Genomic DNA, 19,877 nt, shown 5'->3' with positions numbered 1-19,877 from the left:
CTTACCGAAAATATGTCCTGAATAGGTGTTCTCAAAAATACATTTCACTTTTTTATTTTTCTTTTCTTTTTTTTTTTGATGTATTTTTTTCTGACTTGAGAAAATACTATATTCACTTATGTAATAATATTTATAATAATATAAAAGGTTTACAGAATTCATTATAATGGTATTCAAGAGGTTTATTTATACACAAGAACATGCTGAATATTGTTATCAAACTTTGTTAATGTACTCCAGAGGTTTCCGATTTAGTTAACTTCCTAATAACAACCTACAAAATTAATCAACACAAAGAATTTATCCCTTTTTTCCCCTGCACTCCTAAAATACAATACAAACTTTATCTAGGGCCTCAACATGCTTTCTAACGAAGCAGGGCTGAGATAATGATCATAATGTATATTAATTTATGGAGAAGTCTACGAAGAAGCCAAGAGAAATGGCTAATCATATAATAAAATTGAATCTTAGCCAGCTTTTGATGTTCTTGCTACAGGTGGCAGGACAACCGAGTCGAGGTTACCAGGATAAGGAGTCCACAATCCTAAACCTCCCCTACTTTCTTTCATTCTGCTACCTTTCCCATCAAGCTCAGTGATATTCTTCACCCATTCAATAGCTGAAGAATGCTCCCTTGTGTGTGGGTGCAGCACAAACAACGAGTTGTACTCGCAATTCGGAAACATAAAGAACTTGAACAAACCCCCTAACCTATATACAACATAGCCAAAGCTCAGTTGGTCTCTTGGTGTGAAGAGGTCGACCTCATTGAACCACAAGCAGCTAAACAAGTTACTCATTGCAGTGTGCTCCCGTATGATGATGGCTCCCTCCGGCACATCTGCATTTCACAACTCTATTAATATTATGAAATAACAAATGTATCATGCATCTTTCAACTAATAAGTAAATGCAGTTTTTTCACATGTTACCAATGCAGAGCGCCTTTTTTCTTCACTATATTATCCAATTTCATTTATTTTCTCCTCGTGTGAGGGGTGGAACTCCAACACAGAAGGCTCTACACTGAATGAACTGTACTGTGGAAATTGAATATCTTTCGACAATAAATGCTTGTTCACCAATTAAAGTGTCTATGACGCATGCACGAGAACTCTTGTATTAACAACTTTTGGACCATCTTTTTGGTTTCAATTCCACCCCCCTCCCGCGGCCTGAACATCAGTTAATGAACTAATTCCTTATTTCCATCTTACCACTAATAGTTTTTCCTCCTGGACTCCATGAACCCATTCCTTCATAGCGGTAGATTTTCATGTGAAGATCAATAAGAGGTCGGGCATATCGCTTTCTCCGCTTGTTTGCATCAGCTTCCTCGTATATACTATGGTGATGCTTGTGCTGAGCAATGGCAAATGAATATTTCCCCCGCCATAAGTATCTGAAAACCAATAATTCCCTTAAAAGAAGTTTCTCCATGATAGTAGAAAAAGAGTGCAAAATAACAAAAATGTCAATACGGCAGGGTTAATGGAATGGAAAAGCAGTTCCTTGACAAGTTTCAAGACGCATATATACATATACAAACGTTAAGGTACCTTTCCAGTATTAGCAATGGATCAACAATCAGTTCCATTTTGCCATCGATCCAAATGCTGTACTGAGCTTGAGGGAACAACCTGTGGAGTAAGATTTTTGGGATTTTCCCGTTCCTTCTGGGCTCATCATAAGGTGAATGCTTCAGTAAGAAAAGACGCCAGATGCCCACCCATTTCCCCCCATGATCATCCTCTCTGATAGTAACATTTTCCTTTATGAATTTGAGGGAAATCTCATCAACAACCATAAGAAAACAGAAGAGCTTCCTAGAACGTAGGCTTATATTTGAAGGCTGTTGAGGTATATCATATCCATCAAAAATGCCAGATGCAACCACAAACCTACACTTCTCAACATATTTGATGTCTGAAGGAGCCATTTCAGCACCACTTTCACGGATAAATCCACAGTGCACCTGAAGGACCAGTACATAATAACATTTACAATTGTACCCCATAATTATTGCCCTTTTAGGCAATAATATATTTTATTTGAATTGAGAAAAATCTAACGTTTCATTGTCAACAAAGGAATAAGCAATTGAACTAACTTCATCACGACATCATCATGATAGTTAGGAGGAAGAGTATTAGCAATACAATAGGAGCAAAAAGTAATACAATATTATAAGTCATAATAGTATCAAACATAATTCCGGCCTAGCTCGCATATTGCTAAACTCGTACTGCAACGAATATCAAACGCAAACTTTTGTGTGCCCGGTCCAATTCTAATTTGTTGGGAATCAACATAAGGTGTTAAGTACCTACAACGTACAACATTCAACACGATCCTCGCAGAAAACTAGTTTTCAATTACGACGTGTTCTCTTGATCAGTACCACAATATATATATATATATGATCTGCACGCCAAGAAATGGTTGAGATTCGACAAAACTGCAATGGCGCTGCTCATGAAAGTTTAGCTGACATTGGACTCCAAACAGTGAGTTCCTCTATTTTTAGGTATATGTATAGAATAATTAAAATAATTTTGAGGTAAGAAATTTATCCAACCAATATTGAATGTATTAAAAGATTTTGTTTTACCTTCATGGCTGGATTTAGCTTGAAGCTGTCCTCTCTCTGTGACCAGCTCTGATGTCCTCCAAATAGTGGAGATGTCTGCGATCCCTTTTTCAAAAGCTCATCCTCCATGACATATGACAAATCTTTGACAATCTTGTCAGGAGTTCTCCCCTTTGGAATAACAATTTTATCAGGGTCCTCAGAAAGTGGAATTGGACAGCCTGATTAATATGAGCACACCAATTTAAATTACGTAACTAAGCAAAGATCGACAAATCAAAGAAGAGATGTTGCCATGATCTTACGATGTTGGGGCTGCAGCGGTTCTGGTACATTAATGCCCATGCTGTTTAACACCATGAACACTTTACTATCTTTGTTACATATAGCTGCATGTCAAGCAAAATGCCATCATATTATCACTGACCATTTTTGGATCAGTACATGATATTGTCACAGACCATTAAAAATGATATCTGCAACAACACAATTTGAATCGTACATATCCTCGAAAGATTAAGAAGTTTTCATGAATGACAAGTACAATGCCCCACCCTCCAAACTCCCAAAAATATCAGCAAGTCTTGGTTTATCTTCTTTTCAAATAATTTTTGGAACTTTTGGCTTCCGTATAAATTTAGGGAGATGAAAAGGAACTGTTTCAAAACCTAATTATTGAAGTTGAGCTATTCATTCAGCCACACTTTACAACATGTCTCGTGAAAGGTCAACAATGGGCTCCCCCTCCCCCAACTGTCTACGATTTTGAAATGCAAAAATAAATAAATAAATTGATTCAAATTTACGATACCATCATCTTCTTCCATTTCTACAGGATCTGAATCGAGCTTTAGGAGCACAACAAGAACTTGGAACGAAAAAAGTAACCAATACATAATCCCAAGGAAAGATTCACATCTATAAATACCTGAAAAGAAAGAAACTGAAGAATGGCAAGACCATACATGAAACAACAACACAGTAAGAATTAGCAGCATCCACAAGATGCCTCCTACGAGAACCAATCGAATAAACCCCTTCTTCCACACAATCATCAGGGGGTACTCTTGGGGCGACCTCCCTGTAATAAAAATGAAAAAAAAAAAAAAAAAAACCCTCTTCAGAATCTGCACCACCACCGCCATAATAACCTACTTATATTTATTTTAGGAAAAAAAATACATGCCTACCTCTATGTAATGACAAAGTTCCAGTTCTACACCCAAAACCCACATAACAGAACAAGTTAACTTTGCATTTTCATAAAGAATCTACACATACTCGTTCGATTTTTGTGCTCCAACAAATATTTTATTCTCATAATGAGGAATGCGGAATTGTGACATTTAGCTTCCTCACCTTTGGGACGCAGGTTTTGAGGGGCCCGATCTCCTTTGCGGACTAACCGAAAGGATACTGACCGCTGAGCCTCTTCATCCATGATTTTACTCACCAAAACTGCTCATCACTACGCCCAAAAAATAATTATGAAAAATTATAAATAAAACATACTGACCAGCATTGCATTTGGTTCTTGCAAGCCATGATAATTCGAAATCTTACACGAAATTTCATATAACAATTAGCAATGTATTAGAACCACGCAGAAAAAAGGTGGAGACTTCAGGGCTGCAGATTTTAGGACTTGAAAACTGAAAGGAGGAATTTTGAGGGGGCAACGGTGGAAATAAGAAGAACGCAAAGTAGTGCCCAGATCTGGGAAACTCATTGAGACCGTGTAAAGAATTTGTTCAAGGCTTTTAAGCAACAAAATTCCGAACAAATGTATCGCTTTTTATTTGAAAATTAAATTATTTCATTTTTGTAATATAGTTAACCACATTAACCCCATTGTATATTTTTTTTAAGGAACAAATTATTCTTGCGATAATAAATTTATAAGTAAAATATAATAAATAATTTCTAATAATTTAATATCATATTATGAAATAATGAAATGATGATGACTAATAAGAATTAAAATAATGAGTAGTATTAATCTTTTTTTAAAATTCAATTATTTTAATTATTCTTGTTATTTTCTCCGAGAAGAATCTTAATTTAACTATCTAAATTTTGTCACGTTGAATCATATGTACCAATTATTTAAATAAAAGATCAATTAAAACGTATCAAATAAAAAATTATAATTAAAATAAAAAATAATATTTTTACTCACAATTGAGATCTCTTCAAATTTAATTAGCAACTTTTCATGATAGTTTAGCCCCTTAATTATAGTTTGCTTTAGCTAACAAATTTTTAGTACATATTGTGCAGACGAACTTGATATAGGACTTAGTTTTGAAAACTAATATGGAGGGTATGTGTTTGATTTAGTTTTATTTAAAGAAGTCTAATGTGTATTTATTTTTATGTACTAGTCTCTGACTATGTGTATAAATAATAATCCCTTTAAGCTTTTAATAATTATATTTTTATTATTATTATCTATCGTTGTTAAATGATTGAATATATAAATAAATTACGGAAAATAATTTTTATAGTTTTAAAACGTGTAAAATTAAGTTTTTTTTTTATAAAAATAAATAAATTTTAAATAGATATAAAAAAATTATTTTTTAATGTTAAAATTATTATTTTTTAAATTAGGATGTGCGAGAGTTTCTATATTTGCCAAGATAATGCAACATAATCAATCAAAAGTTTATTTAACTCTTATTCCTGGTTTGGATTCTCGTACGGTAAACTCATATTCAATCTAAACAACAATTAATTTCTTTTTAGAGACGTTTTTACATGGATTTACGAACGACAAAATAAGTGTTATGTTTTTTACTTTTTAGTTTGATTTTATTTTTGCAGATGAAATAGAAAATCCATCTCTAAACGAAAGAGAAAGGCTTCCTACGTGATTACAATGCCGATTTTGTTAAATGAAAATCTTATATAAAATCAAATATTAAAGTTAAATAAAAATATTAATATTTTTTATTATTAAGTCAATATTTTATAAAAATTTGATATAAATATTTTGAGTTAATAATATTTTTTATATTTATATTTTTATGTTAAAATTTTGAGTTAATAATATTTTTTATATAATTTGATTTTATAAAAATATTGTCATCTTATAATATTATTATGAATTATATTATAAAAAAATAGATATGTAATTTAAAAAATTATTATAAATACTATATAATCATTTGTGAGACTCACATTGATTTCATCTCAAACAATTTAAAATTATTTCATTTTACTTCTAATCTAAACACATAATTTTTAAAAACTATCTCAACTTATCTTAATTTACAAATCTCACTACTATTTACAAATTATCTTAACTCATCTCTTCTTATTTCTCAATCTAAATGAAATCTTAAAATTTATGAATAATAATGAAATTTGTGAACTTTATACATTAGACTCGCCAAAAATGCTTGAGATCCCGACAATGGGTCTAAAGCATTTCTCCCGATTCTGTTTTTAATTTTGTTTTTTATTAATGATAAAAAATATTTTTTAATGATATTAGAAATTTTTTATTTTTTTAAAACATATTTATGATATTAAAAAGATGCATGAAAAAAAAAAGAAAAAGGTGAAATGCCTTGTCGGGACATTTTCTCAGGACGCTTTTTCGGTGGCTTGGTGCCGCTCTATACTCGCACGTACACTAACAAAACCCCAGCGGAAGCGAAAACCCAGAAGCCAAAGTAATCTTTTTCTCGTAGTCGCAGACCAAAATATTTTAAACGCGAACAAAGCTTCGGCCTCTTCGGTGCTGTTCCGCCCATCCAAGCCACCAAGAAATCCTCGCAACCTGTCCTAAAGTAAAGCTCTTTCTCCAATTCCAAAACTTCTCCCATCCCAAGAGAGCTTAGATTAAGCTTGAAAAGAAAACTTTAATAATGGCGGAGAGTAGTGCCCCGTGGCAGCCCCGGGAGGAAGGGTTCAGAGAGATCTGCGGCCTTCTAGAGCAGCAGATTTCTCATTCCTCTTCCTCCGCCGACAAGTCCCAGATTTTGCAGCAGCTCCTGCACTACTCTCAGTACCCCGATTTCAACAACTACCTCGCTTTCATTCTCGCACGTGCCGAGGTAGACCGATTCTTCGTCAATTTGTCGGACATGTAATTTTGATATTAATTTCTGCCTGGATTGTGCATTTATCCATGAATTCTCGAGAAAATGGATTCTCTTTGTATTGGCGGATGCTGGGTTTGATCGGATTGTATAGGGATAGTGGGATTTGTAAGGCTTTTTGGATTTGATCGAACAACTTGGCTGCTGGGAGGTGGGGAATCATTGATGAAATAATGGCTTTTGTGGTTATTGAGTAATGAGTGCATAGGAATAGTTTGATTGTGGATTAATTGTTGATTTGATTGTAATCATGAAAAAAAACTTAAGAAAAATGAGAATGATTTGGTTGGACTTCTTCATGTTCAATTCAGCTCGAGTAGGCTTTATTAAAGTTGGCTTCTAAATGCTTCTGGACTATCCTTTTGTTTCAACAGTATTTCCTTGAAACTTTTGCGGTACTTGAACATCACGTTTTAGGTGCATAGATAATTTGAAACTTACTTGAACTTTGTTGTTGGTTTTCAGCGTAGAGGAGGTGGAGCATTGAACTTTGGGTTGATTATTCTTTGAGATGAGTGGAGCATACTTTATCTAAATTGTTTAGGGCTTGTTTGATGGAGCTTAAATGGCTTCTTTCTATTTTTACATAACATTATTTAGTGATCTACCATATTGGGTGGGGCCCCGAAAAAGATTTTGAGCGATCACCATAGCTGGCTGGATAGGATCAATGTTAATTGTTCACACAAGCACCTGTTTCATTTATTTAAGAATGAGTACACTCTGTGTATTGCCCCATTTCACAATGACACACGTTTTCATGAAACAACAAGACATTTGCTTAAAATGTCCACTTGAATCCTAAAAGCCCATCTCCTCTCTCCTAGGAAAGGGAAATAAAAATTTCAGATGGAATGATAGATTGATACTTTTTATGGATGTGTAGTTAATTTTTTTTTAGACTGTTTACACATGCTATTGTCATAATATACTTTGGTAGGGTTTTTGCCTCTGAAGGCATGTGCTGCATATCTATCATGAGGTTTTATTTATTATTCTGATATTTGAACTCCATCTTTCAATTTTCATTTTATGAGCTTGAAGAAATTTGTTTTTTTCTTGTTTGTTGTTTGGATATACCTTGAACGCATTTGGTTCTGGGTGTGCTGTTTGGTTTGAATAAATCAAAATTTTGATTTTTTGGAACTTTAAAACAGGGAAAGTCGGTGGAAATTCGACAAGCTGCTGGCTTACTTTTAAAAAATAACCTCAGAACTGCATATAAATCCATGGCTCCTGTAAACCAGCAATATATAAAATCAGAGTTGTTGCCTTGCTTGGGAGCAGCGGATAGGCACATTAGATCTACGGTTGGGACCATTATTAGCGTTGTCGTTCAACTAGAGGGAGTTTTAGGATGGCCCGAGTTGTTGCAAGCTCTAGTCAATTGCTTAGACAGTAATGACATAAATCTCATGGAAGGTGCTATGGATGCTTTGTCCAAGGTATATTCTGCATCCTTATTTTTATGGTTTATCATTGTCTTGGTATCTACAATGGCATTGAAATGAAGTACACGTGCTAGAATGCTTCTTTACTATTTATATAACTCGTCAACTCCTTATATTGGGCTACTGTGATATAATCTAGGTCATTATTATGCTTTGGCATGATTTTGGGTAAGTTGCATTGCATGTTTGAGAAATTTTTAGGAATGTATTAATTTGACATGTGCATGCAGGTTTAAAATAGTGCAAGGGTTATGGAAAAATGGTTTGGCAGTAAGATAAAAAATGTATTGAAGATAGAGAACGCTCGATGGGAGAACTTAGGGAGTTTTTATTTAATACTTTGAGTTTGTGGGCTAAGGCTCTTGTATTGAATGGAGATGATTTTTTCAATCTGTTTTAGTCGTTTTTTTACTTTGAGTTTGTAGGTATTTTCTCTTGTATACTTCCTGTGTACTTGGGCTATGCCTATTCTTGGTAATAAAATCTCTTACTAATTATAAAAAAAAAGTAAGATAAAAAATGTAACATGAATTCTTTATGGGGCTTTATATGTTTATAGAAAGCAACATGATTTAACTCTTTTGTTGTGTCTGTTTCCATTCATTATGTATTGGAAACCTTGATTATCTAGAGTCTGGTGAACGGAACCTGAAATTACAAAAGAAGTGTTTATGTTAATGTTTTGGTCGACATAAACATAATTGCTTTCATCTTCAGCAAAATTTTATTTCCTGCTTAATTGACTATGCGGGTAGAACATTCAATTCAAAATGGTATCTTCTTCTTTATTTTATTTTATTTATTTTTATCTTCCTATCTACCAGGTTTGATACGGTTTAAGATTAAATTATCTTAGTATTAATTGCTTAAAATAGAATTACACTATAGAAGTAATGCCTAATCATCCTGTTAGGATTGATCTAAGCCAACTCATTGTATGATTCAACATGCCAACTATTAAACAACTTTTTAGAATGGCACAATAGCCAACAGAAACGTCATGGAATCCCCCACCCTTGGTGGATGCCTCCAACAAGGAGGAGCATATACTGGGTTGTATGTGTGATTTTTTAGAGCATGGACTGGGACAGAAGAAAAATAACCAAGTTTACCCATATTAATGATCAGTACCAATAAATAGGATAAAATGGAAAAACTCCACTCACTCTAACCTCAGGCCTTGTATGAGGTCCTCAAAACCTAGAAAGAATGAAATATGGCTATTAAATTAATGTAGCTTAAGGTGATAAATGTAAAAATTACTAGCTTGATTTGTACTGGCATAAGAAATCACTCATATGTGCTTAATTCATCCGCATGTTGTCATTGTCATATTCTTCATTATTTGTCCCGGCACCCTTAAATGTTTGTGGGGTTTGGTAGCACAAGCTCTCTTTTTTAACTTTAATGACGTGTTTGTGAACACATGCACGCTTGAGAGACAGGACATATAACTTTTTGGTTGATTTAGGCCTCGTTTGTTTTCAGGAAACTTCTCAACTCATCTCATATAATCATTACAACATTTCCAAATTTCTATACAAAATAAAATAAATAATTCAACTTTTTCAAATTTCAAAACAAAAATAATATTAAAAAAATATATTTTAACAATATTTTATTTAACTTTCAACTTTTATCTCAACTCATTTCGTCTCATATGCGAAAACAAACGAGCCCTTAATCCTGGGATGCAAATTCTCATCTCTAGGCCTTGGTAACAAGGTGTTTATAGAGTTCCTTTTATTTTATTTGGTATCATTCTGTTGGAACAATTATAAGCACTTCAACGATTCTTTCACTTTAGCTCTTCATAGCAAGGATGTGTTATATATTTTTTTACTAAATTTAATACATTTGACAGATTTGTGAGGATATCCCTCAAGTTCTTGATTCAGATGTATCTGGCTTAGCTGAGCGCCCTATCAGTATACTTCTTCCTAAATTATATAAGGTAGACTTTTTTCCCATTTCTTTTGTACTTAATGTCATTTCAAATCTTCTATCTAACTATAACTGTCCTGCTCAAGTTTAGAATAGGACCTTTTTTTTTACTTATCAAAAAAAGAATAGGACCTTTTAACTTGTCATGCTGTTATTTGGTTTTTTGGTGGATTTTTTACCTATTTTTATTATATCAGTTTTTCCAGTCACCACATGCCTCATTAAGAAAGCTTTCCCTGGGTTCTGTTAATCAATACATTATGTTGATGCCCACTGTAAGTATAATCCAATAAATTTCTTTCAGTTCTCAATAAACCTTATCCAGTTAAACAATCATGGTCGTTACTGTTATAAGTTAATTTTCTGCAGGCTTTATATGTATCTATGGAGCAATATCTCCAGGGTCTGTTTGTTCTTGCTCATGATCCTGTCTCAGAAGTTCGAAAATTGGTAAGTACTTTATCTCGTCTAACTGTTTGTGAGTTTTATCTCGGGAAAAATTTCTCTATGGAGCAATATCTCGTCTTATTGTTGGACCAGATTTTTTCTCTCTGTACATTTTCTTTTGACGATGGAAAACAAACATTTGTTCTCTCCGTTGAGCTTGGGTGGTCTGCGATTGCGTTATACAACAGTGGTTAGGGGGTGTGGTGTGCTTAGGATGGGTTTCTCGAAGTGCATTGCAATAGAAACCAAACTGTTTGAGGTGGTAAGGAATGGACGCCATGTAACATTGACTGAGAAAGGATGGAAAGTTGTAAAAGAGATGAGTTTGGGGTTAGCGACAACTCGTTGGTTCTCTAAAGCTCCGGAGGAAAATCTGAAGGTTGGGAGGAAGGAGTTCTACACTGCTCACCAAGAAGGGAATAAAGGTTACATAGCCCAGCATTGTTCTAACTTCAGAGGCTTTAGTGGAGTACGGCGGGGGAGGTCGTTGGAGCTTTATCTTCATTCTAGGGGATAAGGATGGAATGGGATGGAGGAATCTGGCAGAGGTGTTTAAGGAAGCTGGAAGAGAAGGTGGCTCTCTGCGGTTGCCTCCATCAACGACGATGGTGCACACATCGATTCCTCGGTCGTACAGGGAGGTGCTTCAAAGTTAGAAGGAGACGCCTCGAGACGTGTAGTGCACAACGAGGGTAGGTAGGCCAAGGTCAGGGGGCACCACTCTTTTGGCAAGTGTTTAGAACCGTCAGGGGGGTGATAGGGAAGTGGTGGGTCTGCAAGAGGAAACATTGCTTCAGGCTTTGGTTGAAATGGAGAATCGACTGAGTGCTTTAACTGATGAAGTTAATTGGCTAAAACAGTGCATTAAGGGGAAGGAGACTTTGCAGTCGGGGGGTACGAACCTCTCTGGTTGCCCCACGTCTTTGGCTGTGGTTTCGAAGGCCGTTAACTCTCCTTTCGGCATTCTTGAACTGGAAAACTCATCGGAAAATGCAGGAGGGAGCAATATGAGAAATGAGGTGCTCCCTGTGGGGGGGTTAGAAGTTGAGGATCTGCAGTTGGCAATGTGAAGGGGGCTGTTTCGATTGGGGGTGGGTGCTGATCCCATAAGCATGCTCCATCCTAGCCCCAACACAGAAATGTTCATATCGGAGTGGGTGTTTAAGAAGGTTGAGGTGATACAAGATGTCATTGGGGTGTCCTGCATAGGATTTGAAGAACAATTTAGAGCCCTTATTGTGGCCATTGAAGATAGAAGATTGAAGTCTGCCACTAAGAGAGATAGGGAACTTAAAAGGCTTAGATGTTCCATTAATTATAAAGCAAAGGAGGAGAGTGGTGGAAGGGATAGATTGAAAGGGAAGGGGTCCACCTTTGCTCATGAAACCAAAGATCCTCTCTTGGAACTTGCAGGGGCTTAATGATAGCAATAAGCGCCTTCGCATTAAATCTTTATTGCGAACATGGAAGGTTGATGTGGTGTGTCTTCAGGAAACAAAGTTATGGGTCATTGATAGAAGAATTATTCGTAGTTTGTGGGGTATTCGTACGTGGGTTGGTTATATTTGGCTTCGTTAGGAGCGTCACGTGGTGTTCTCCTTATGTGGGATAAAGGGGTGGTGGAGGCGGAAGAAGAGTGTGTTGTTTCTTTCTCGGTCGCTAGCCATTTTAAAAATGTGGTAGATGGGTGTGAGTGGGCTTTTGTAGGCATTTATGGGCTTAACATGGATAGAGATAGGAGAAGGCTTTGGGAGGAATTGGCAGGTTTATATTGTTTATGGGAGGTGCCGTGGTTATGGGTGGGGACTTCAACATTGTCTGCTTTCCTAGCGAGCGATCTGAGAATTATCGAATCTCTCTAGCCAAGGAGGAGTTCTCGGAGTTCATTTTTGATCTAGATCTCATGGATCTTCCCATGGTCAGTGGCGAGTTCACATGGTCCAATAGTCGGGGTTGGTCGAGATTGGATAGATTTCTTGTCTCTCTGTCGTGGGAGGCCCACTTTCTAGAGTTGTGTCAGAAGAGGCTGCCCCGCGTATGCTCAGACCATATTCCTATCTTATTAGATTGCAGGGGCATCCATGGGGGACATCGGTATTTCATGTTCGAAAATATGTTGTTAGCAGATGATGGTTTTGTAGAGAAGGTGCGACATTGGTGGGCTTCTTATCAATTTGAAGGCACCCCCTGTTTCATTCTAGTAGACAAGCTTAAGGCTTTGAAGCAAGATATAAAAAAGTTTTTGGTAATGTTGTCAACCAAAAGACTACTCTTATGGAGGAATTGCAGGAGTTAAGAGGAGAGGGAGTTGATGGGAGACACCTTGGAGGAGGCATCATTGAAGAAGAGTTCGGTAGGGACAGATTTGGAGAGGGTTTCTATTAATGGAGGATACTTCATGGCGACAAAACTCCAGGACCCTTTGGTTGAAAGAAGGCGATAAATGCATGAAATTCTTTCATAAAGTGGCTAATTCTCATAGGCGCAACCTTTCTTTTGTATACTTCTTGTGTACTCGGGCCTGACCTTTTTTCATGTCTTAATATATTTCTTCTTACTTAGAAAAAAAAAAAAATCTCATAGTCGCAGCAATGCCATTGAGACACTTCATTCAGGTACTCAAGTGCTCACTTCCCCCTCTGAATTAGAAAATCATATTGTGCAATACTACGAGAACCTTCTCACGGAATCGGCCTGTTGGAGGCAGAAGTTTGATAACTTGTTGTTTGAGTCCATTGATTTGTAGAGTGCGAGTTGGCTGGAAAGACCCTTTGATGAAGATGAAATTCATAAGGTTATTATTAGCATGGCCAAGGACAAAGCACGGGGCCCGGATGGCTTTTCGATGGGGTTTTTTCAAGCCTGTCGGGATATTATAAAATGTGATGTTTTGCAGGTTTTTGGGGAGTTCCACTCATTTAGAAAGTTTGAAAAGTGCCTTAATGCGACATTCATTGCTCTTATTCCAAAGAAACCTAGGGCTATGACAGTTGAGGAATTTTGTCCCATAAGCCTTGTGAGTGAAGTATATAAGAACATTGCAAAGGTCCTGGCCAACCGCCTAAGTCTGGTTTTGGAACAAATTATTTCTAAGCCTCAAAATGTGTTTGTTCGAGGGAGACAAATCCTAGACTTGGTTCTTACAGCCAATGAGTGCTTGGATCATAGGTTGCGGGAGGTAGTCCCTGGTATTTTATGCAAGTTTGACATGGAAAATGCGTATGATCATGTGAATTGAGATTTTATTATATACCTGCTTGGGAGATGTGGCTTTGGTGATAGGTGGATTTCATGGATTCAACATTGTGTATCCACTACTCGTTTCTCGGTGCTAGTGAATGTCACCCCTTCTGGCTTTTTTAACAGTTCTCGGGAATTGAGGCAAGGGGATCCACTATCTCCTCTCCTCTTTGTTATAGTTATGGAGACACTTGGCCGGATGGTAAAGGCAGCAGTTGGAGGCAGTTTTCTCTCAGGATTTTCGGTGGGTAATGGTAATAATGACTCAATCATAATTTTACAACTCTTGTTTGCAGATGATACTCTACTTTTTTGTGAAGTGGATCATGGCCAGATTCAAACTCTACAAGCTCTCTTATTATGTTTTGAAGCCGTGTTGGAGCTTAAGGTGAATTTGAGTAAATCCAAGATGGTCGCTGTGGGTGTAGTGCCTAGCATCAACAGCTTGGCGAGTCGCTTGGACTGTAAAGTATCCTCGCTGCCTATGACATATTTGGGCCTCTCGTTGGGGACGACTTTTAAGGCTAGAGCCATTTGGGATGGGGTCGTGGAGAAAATAGAGAAAAGGCTGGAACGGATGTATTTATCGAAAGGGGGTCCGCTCATACTACTTAAGAGTACTCTAACGAATCTTACCACCTATTTTTTTTATCTTTGTTCCCTTTACCTGCAGGGGTGGCGAACAAGATTGAGAAACTATTCCGGGCCTTCTTATGGGGGGGAGTGGGGAAGGAAAAGAAATTTCATCTTGTTCATTGGAATAAAGTTTGCTCCCCAATTTCGAATGGGGGACTGAGAGTGTGCAACCTAAGGACCTTTAATAAAGCCTTATTGGGGAAATGGTTGTGGAGGTATCACTCGGAGGGGGAGTCGTTGTGGAAGGAAATGCGCGGGGGGGGGGGGGGGGGGGGGGGGGGGGGGGGGGGGGGGGGGGGGGGGGGGGGGGGGGGGACGACTTGTGGAAATTTATTAGAAAGGGGTGGTCGAGTTTTGTAAGCCATACCCGCTCTGTGGTTGGAGAGGGTGCCAGAATTAGGTTTGGGTAGGATGTTTGGTGTGGAGATTGTGCTCTTAACATAGTTTTTCCAGCTCTCTATAGTATTGCAGCAAACAGGGATGTTCCAGCTCTCTATAGTATTGTAGCAAACAGGGATGCTTCTATGGTGGATGCAGTGGAGGGTTAATGGCAGTAAGAAATGTATAGTCAGGGCGTATTACAAAATATTGATATCACAAGCTGATGCACATTTCCTTTGGAAGACTATTTGGAGGTCTCGTGTGCCTTCTAAAGTGGCTTTCTTTGTATGGACAGCTACTCTTGGGAAGATATTGACCACGGACAACTTGAGAAAGAGGGGCTGCGTTGTGATGGATTGGTTCTATTTGTGTAAAAAGTATGGAGAATCAGTGGACCACTTACTATTGCATTGTGAGGTGACAAGGGTGTTGTGGGATGAGATCTTTAGAAGAATCGACGTTGCATGGGCTATGCCTTTGAGGGTGGTGGATTTACTGGCTTGTTGGAAGGAGATTCAAGGTTGTCTTCAAGTGGCAGCAGTGTGGAAGATGATTCCGTTGTGCATCATGTGGTGTATTTGGTTGGAAAGAAATGAGCGGTGTTTTGAAGATAGGGAATGTACAATGGCAGAGATGCATAATTTTTTGTACACACTTTAATGCTTTGGTTTTCAGCCATTGTACTTAATGGAAACAATGTGCATAATTTCTTGTCTTTAATCTCTTGATCTTAGAATATATTTAGGTATTTTTTTGTATACTTTCTATGTACACGGGCTATGCCTATTTCATTCGTATCAATAAATTTACTCATAAAAAAAAAAAAAATCTAATGTAACTCTAAAATAGTTGTTGTCCAATGGAAGTGAAATTATTTACCCTTAATTAACTCTTCTGATGTTTAGAAACCTAGTTGTATATAACTATTTGTTAAAATCCAATTGTTTGTACCAGGTCCAATGCCGCACCTTTTTGTTTCATTATGTATCATACTTAAAGCGTAAAATATAATGCTAATGATGGATGAAACAAATTGTGGATTTATCATGTTTGTTTTATCTTTCATGCATCCAACGTCAGTTTGAATATAGTCGAGGCTTAATATTGTTTGTTTATTATTTTAGGTACTTCTCATGTATACATCCTGTGTACTTGGGCTATTCCTCCTTTTCCTTTGAATAAAATTTCTTGATTACCTATCAAAAAAATATTGTATGTTTATTATTGGTCACACTGATGGTCACTGTTATTCTTTAGTACTAAGATGAGTGGAAAGTGGTGCTCTTTCTTACATCAATAGTTTTTTTAGCTCCACTTTCCACCTTTGGGCTTTTTAGTGGTTTTGTCATTTAATCCTGTAAGCTTGTCTACAATCTCATCTATTTATTGTATTCCTATAGGTTTGTGCAGCATTTGTTCAGCTAATTGAAGTCCGTCCATCTTTCTTGGAGGTTAGCATTTTGTTCTCCACCATTGTAGTTTTAGACACGTATTATATTTGTAGTATATACTCTTTCCTACGTAGCAATTATTTATACATAGTGCTTGCATGTAGTTTCCTTGAGTGTATAGGGACTTTTTCTGTGTGCATCAAACTATCATGCTATCTTCTCTTGCTGTGGCTATTTTCTATTTTAATGCCACCACTTCTTTTTAGCTTTGCTGAACCAATTTTTCACATTTTAATGCAGCCACATTTGAGTAATGTAATTGAATACATGTTGCAAGTCAACAAGGATACTGATGATGAAGTGGCTCTTGAGGCCTGTGAATTCTGGTAGTCCCCCCCTCTTTGTGAACTCTTGATTTACAATGGTAGTCATTTATGTAGCTATTTGATCTCACGTAAATAAATGTTAGGAGCTTTCTTTCTTGTTTCCTGCTTCCCTCCCATCGTGGAACTTCATATTTTTGTGCTAAGGTGCTTTCAATTAGTGAATAGAAGGAAAATGAGGTTTCTGGTGTTCTCTTTTTGCATGCTGAATATTGTTGTCTTAGTGTTCAATATTTCAATTGATCAGTGTAAAATTAGGTGACCTCAGTTGGTTATGTTTTGAGTCTAAACGATTTTGATTATTTCGGCTATCGGCATCTGGTGGGGCTAATTTACGTGGTAGATAACTCTACCAATTTCTCTTTCCCATGCACTCGTCTACATCTTCACAGTTCGTTTATCCAGTACATTAATCCCTCCCCCTTTTCTCTACACCCATCCACCCATAATACCATATGCTTGTATGTATATGCATTAGAAGATATGGGATTGGATGTTTAGTTTTTTGCTTTGGATAGTAGATACAGAGATGGCTAACTTATTATTCAACTTTAAATTTTCTGGCTAACCCTGTTTGGGACTTGTGTTATGTGGTCGGTCTTGCTTTTTATGGATCAAGGTTTAGGAATTAAAACAGAGTTGGTGCTAATTGTTCTTTTAGTCCTTTGCTCTCCATTCCCTGTGCAAGATTGTCATAGTTATCTCTGTAGGACCAGGAGTTCATATACGACTTTGGCTTTCAGGGTATTGGGTTGGGGCTAATAGTTATCACTATTTTTTTTCCCAGTTCAGAAAGGCTAAAGATTATTTTAATTATGTTCTTGATAAATTTGATGCGTCTTGCTGTGTTCATATTTGGCTTTTTTTTTTCTTTTTTTTTTTCCTTTCAAAAAATGCTCTATGTATTGAATAACAACCTGTGGAAATGTTTTTCTTTATTATTGTGGCGTGGCAATTTTGTTCTTTTGCTTGCTTGTAAAAATAAAAAATAAACAGTTCATCTTTCATATGACACTTAAAAGTTGCTTAAAAAAATGTGTAACCGTTTAGTGGGATGATTATGGCATTTGGTTTCTGATGTTTGGAAATCTGAAACAGATTTTTGGTAAATTTCCTTTTTTCTTTCAAAACTTTTTGGTCCTTTGATAAGCTTCCTTTTCCATATGGATTATGATTGTCAGGTCTGCATACTGTGATGCTCAGTTACCACTAGGGAATTTAAGAGAGTTCTTGCCACGTCTAGTTCCGGTATAGTTAGCACTCTATTGAGATTTTTCTTGACAATAATTTTTCTCTGGAGTCATGTGCAATTCTTTAATGTATCTGTTTCCGTTGCAGGTGTTGTTGTCCAACATGGTTTATGCCGATGATGATGAATCAATTGTGGACGCCGAGGTTAACTTTTATGGGTCAATTGGTTTTGGGGTGTATCTGAATTGATTATTGCTCATAATTCACCTGGATTCAATTTATTTTTGCAGGAGGATGGGTCACTCCCAGATCGTGATCAGGTTGGAACCATGTTGTCTTTGTTGCGTTCTTGGGTTTTCTATGGTCTGCATATTTCTTCAGTTGTAACATTGTGCTCATCAAGTTTTATTTTTTTTGTTCTTTCCTCTGCTTCTATTTTTTGCCCTGCAGGACCTCAAGCCTCGTTTCCATTCCTCACGATTTCATGGATCAGATAATGCAGAAGATGATGTAAGTAAACCATCATCGTTCTTCCTTTGCTTATTGAACAAGTTTTGGCCAGTCAAGTTGACTCAGCAAAGATCATATGGTTTTTTGCTTTCATTAATGATTTTTGGAAGGTTAAATAATTGTTGTGGAGTTCTATTCAAATCACACTTCTCAAATCTACAGGACGATGACATTGTTAATGTATGGAATTTACGGAAGTGCAGCGCTGCTGCTCTTGATATACTCTCAAATGTGTTTGGGGATGAGCTTCTTCCAACACTAATGCCTATAGTTCAGGTGATTGATTTAGTTGGCATTCAAAGCAAATACCTGATTGTGGAAGGATATATTGCTTTCATTGCTTCTTTTCTTCTGTAATTTTCTTTCTTATTCCCATCTCCTTATTGGAGCTCTCTTCCTGTTCTTGGTCATCAATATGATCTGTCCCTAATCGAACCAATATGTTTTTCTGAACAATCAGAAATGGTCCTTGTCATTGCTCATGAAATTACACAGTTCAATAATGTTGAAAATGATATTTTGATATTTTAGGTTTTGATGGGTTATTTTGGTTATTAAGGCCACTGATAGACTTGTCCTGTAATTTAGTTTTAAACATTTGTTTACATTGTGTGTGTGTGTGTGGCCGTAGTATATGTAAACTTCAAAACATGTGCTGGTACTTTGGAAATCATTATCATACATGTTCACGCACAAGAATCCAAGCAATACTTGAATGGCCGTCAATTTGTTGAATTAAAACAGTAGTTTTTTTATTTTTTTATTTGCACTGGGTATCCAGGAGCCAAGTCCTAACTAATCTCGGGGTGCACAGGCTCTCATCAAGGAGTTTCCTGCAAGTGCACCTTGGATAATATAAGGGGAAATTCCCCTAGTTTGATGGCCCCTAGAAATTATTTGCACTGAAGGGTTTGAACCTTAAACCTAGAGTGAGCATACCACCAAGACCAAGGCTCTTACCACTTGAGCCAAAACCTAGGGGTTTAAAACAATAGCTGAAAACTGAACTTGAATCACCCTTTTTTTCAAAGGTAGCCGGTAACATCAGGTAGGACTCTTCTTCATAAATTTTAAGTGCAAGTTGGATCCAAATGTATCCTGTTGGAGGAATGTTTCTCTTGAAGTAGCAGCTCCTGCATCAAATACATGTTTTTCACTTTTCAAATTTCCTCAGGTGAACTTGTCCAACACAGATGATACAGCCTGGAAAGATAGGGAAGCTGCTGTTTTGGCTCTTGGCGCCATTGCTGAAGGTTGCATTCATGGTCTTTATCCTCATTTATCTGAGGTAATATTTCATTGTCTGATTTTAATTAGCCAAGTTTTGAAGCACATGGCTTATGACTTACAGAAAAATGGGGGTAAATCTGATGCATATATGCCTTATTTTTTCCAGTGAGATTTTGCTTGTTGCTAGGTTTGAATTATTTTATTTTTCTGTTTTGTGAATTTGATTGTCTCCTTGTCTTTTGACTTTTTATCCCCATTCTTTCTAGAGCTTATTTTTATACTATTCAGTTGTGTAATCATGGAATTGCTATACTTTTGACTCAGAATTTAGTTTTGGCTTACTTTACTATTTTGCATTTTTATATTGATAT

At 36.6% G+C, this 19,877-nt stretch overlaps 2 protein-coding genes and 1 long non-coding RNA gene across 5 annotated transcripts in view; 1 reads left to right on the top strand and 2 right to left on the bottom strand.

The window, feature by feature from the left end:
- Positions 1-230: 230 nt before the first annotated feature.
- Positions 231-4,360, bottom strand: LOC121257524 (probable hexosyltransferase MUCI70). Of its 3 annotated transcripts, none has more exons than XM_041158544.1 (8): positions 4,157-4,360; positions 3,875-4,061; positions 3,522-3,674; positions 2,899-2,982; positions 2,615-2,814; positions 1,563-1,978; positions 1,221-1,405; positions 231-844 (listed from the first exon to the last, which is right to left on the bottom strand). In XM_041158544.1, the coding sequence occupies exons 2-8, from the start codon at positions 4,032-4,034 to the stop codon at positions 471-473; spliced, it is 1,572 nt and encodes a 523-aa protein (XP_041014478.1). In that variant the 5' UTR covers positions 4,035-4,061; positions 4,157-4,360; the 3' UTR covers positions 231-470. The 3 variants fall into 3 exon arrangements, with proteins under 3 accessions (XP_041014478.1, XP_041014479.1, XP_041014480.1); XM_041158545.1 differs by having other exon boundaries at positions 3,953-4,061; positions 4,157-4,358; XM_041158546.1 differs by lacking the exon at positions 4,157-4,360 and adding an exon at positions 3,784-3,809 and having other exon boundaries at positions 3,953-4,061.
- Positions 4,361-6,260: 1,900 nt separating this feature from the next.
- The window catches only part of LOC121257520 (transportin-1-like), a 22,150-nt gene continuing 8,533 nt past the window's right edge, over positions 6,261-19,877 (top strand). Inside the window, exons 1-13 of the mRNA XM_041158540.1 lie at positions 6,261-6,657; positions 7,860-8,147; positions 10,018-10,107; positions 10,295-10,372; positions 10,467-10,547; positions 16,202-16,252; positions 16,493-16,578; positions 17,757-17,823; positions 17,914-17,970; positions 18,057-18,086; positions 18,217-18,276; positions 18,439-18,552; positions 19,451-19,564. Coding sequence (XP_041014474.1) covers positions 6,469-6,657; positions 7,860-8,147; positions 10,018-10,107; positions 10,295-10,372; positions 10,467-10,547; positions 16,202-16,252; positions 16,493-16,578; positions 17,757-17,823; positions 17,914-17,970; positions 18,057-18,086; positions 18,217-18,276; positions 18,439-18,552; positions 19,451-19,564 — 1,305 coding nt within the window. The 5' untranslated portion in view covers positions 6,261-6,468. The remainder of the gene's footprint in view (positions 6,658-7,859; positions 8,148-10,017; positions 10,108-10,294; positions 10,373-10,466; positions 10,548-16,201; positions 16,253-16,492; positions 16,579-17,756; positions 17,824-17,913; positions 17,971-18,056; positions 18,087-18,216; positions 18,277-18,438; positions 18,553-19,450; positions 19,565-19,877) is intronic.
- Positions 9,206-19,877, bottom strand: part of LOC121257523 — a 27,978-nt gene continuing 17,306 nt past the window's right edge. The window contains exons 3-4 of the long non-coding RNA XR_005939226.1: positions 9,602-9,607; positions 9,206-9,320 (exon numbers count right to left, since the gene is read on the bottom strand). This is a non-coding gene — a long non-coding RNA (uncharacterized LOC121257523). The remainder of the gene's footprint in view (positions 9,321-9,601; positions 9,608-19,877) is intronic.

Source organism: Juglans microcarpa x Juglans regia, chromosome 3S (genome assembly GCF_004785595.1).
Source record: "Juglans microcarpa x Juglans regia isolate MS1-56 chromosome 3S, Jm3101_v1.0, whole genome shotgun sequence".
Classification (NCBI taxonomy): Eukaryota; Viridiplantae; Streptophyta; class Magnoliopsida; order Fagales; family Juglandaceae; genus Juglans; species Juglans microcarpa x Juglans regia.
The sequence above is the reverse complement of the archived record's forward strand: the minus strand, read 5'-3'. Positions and strand labels throughout refer to the sequence as shown.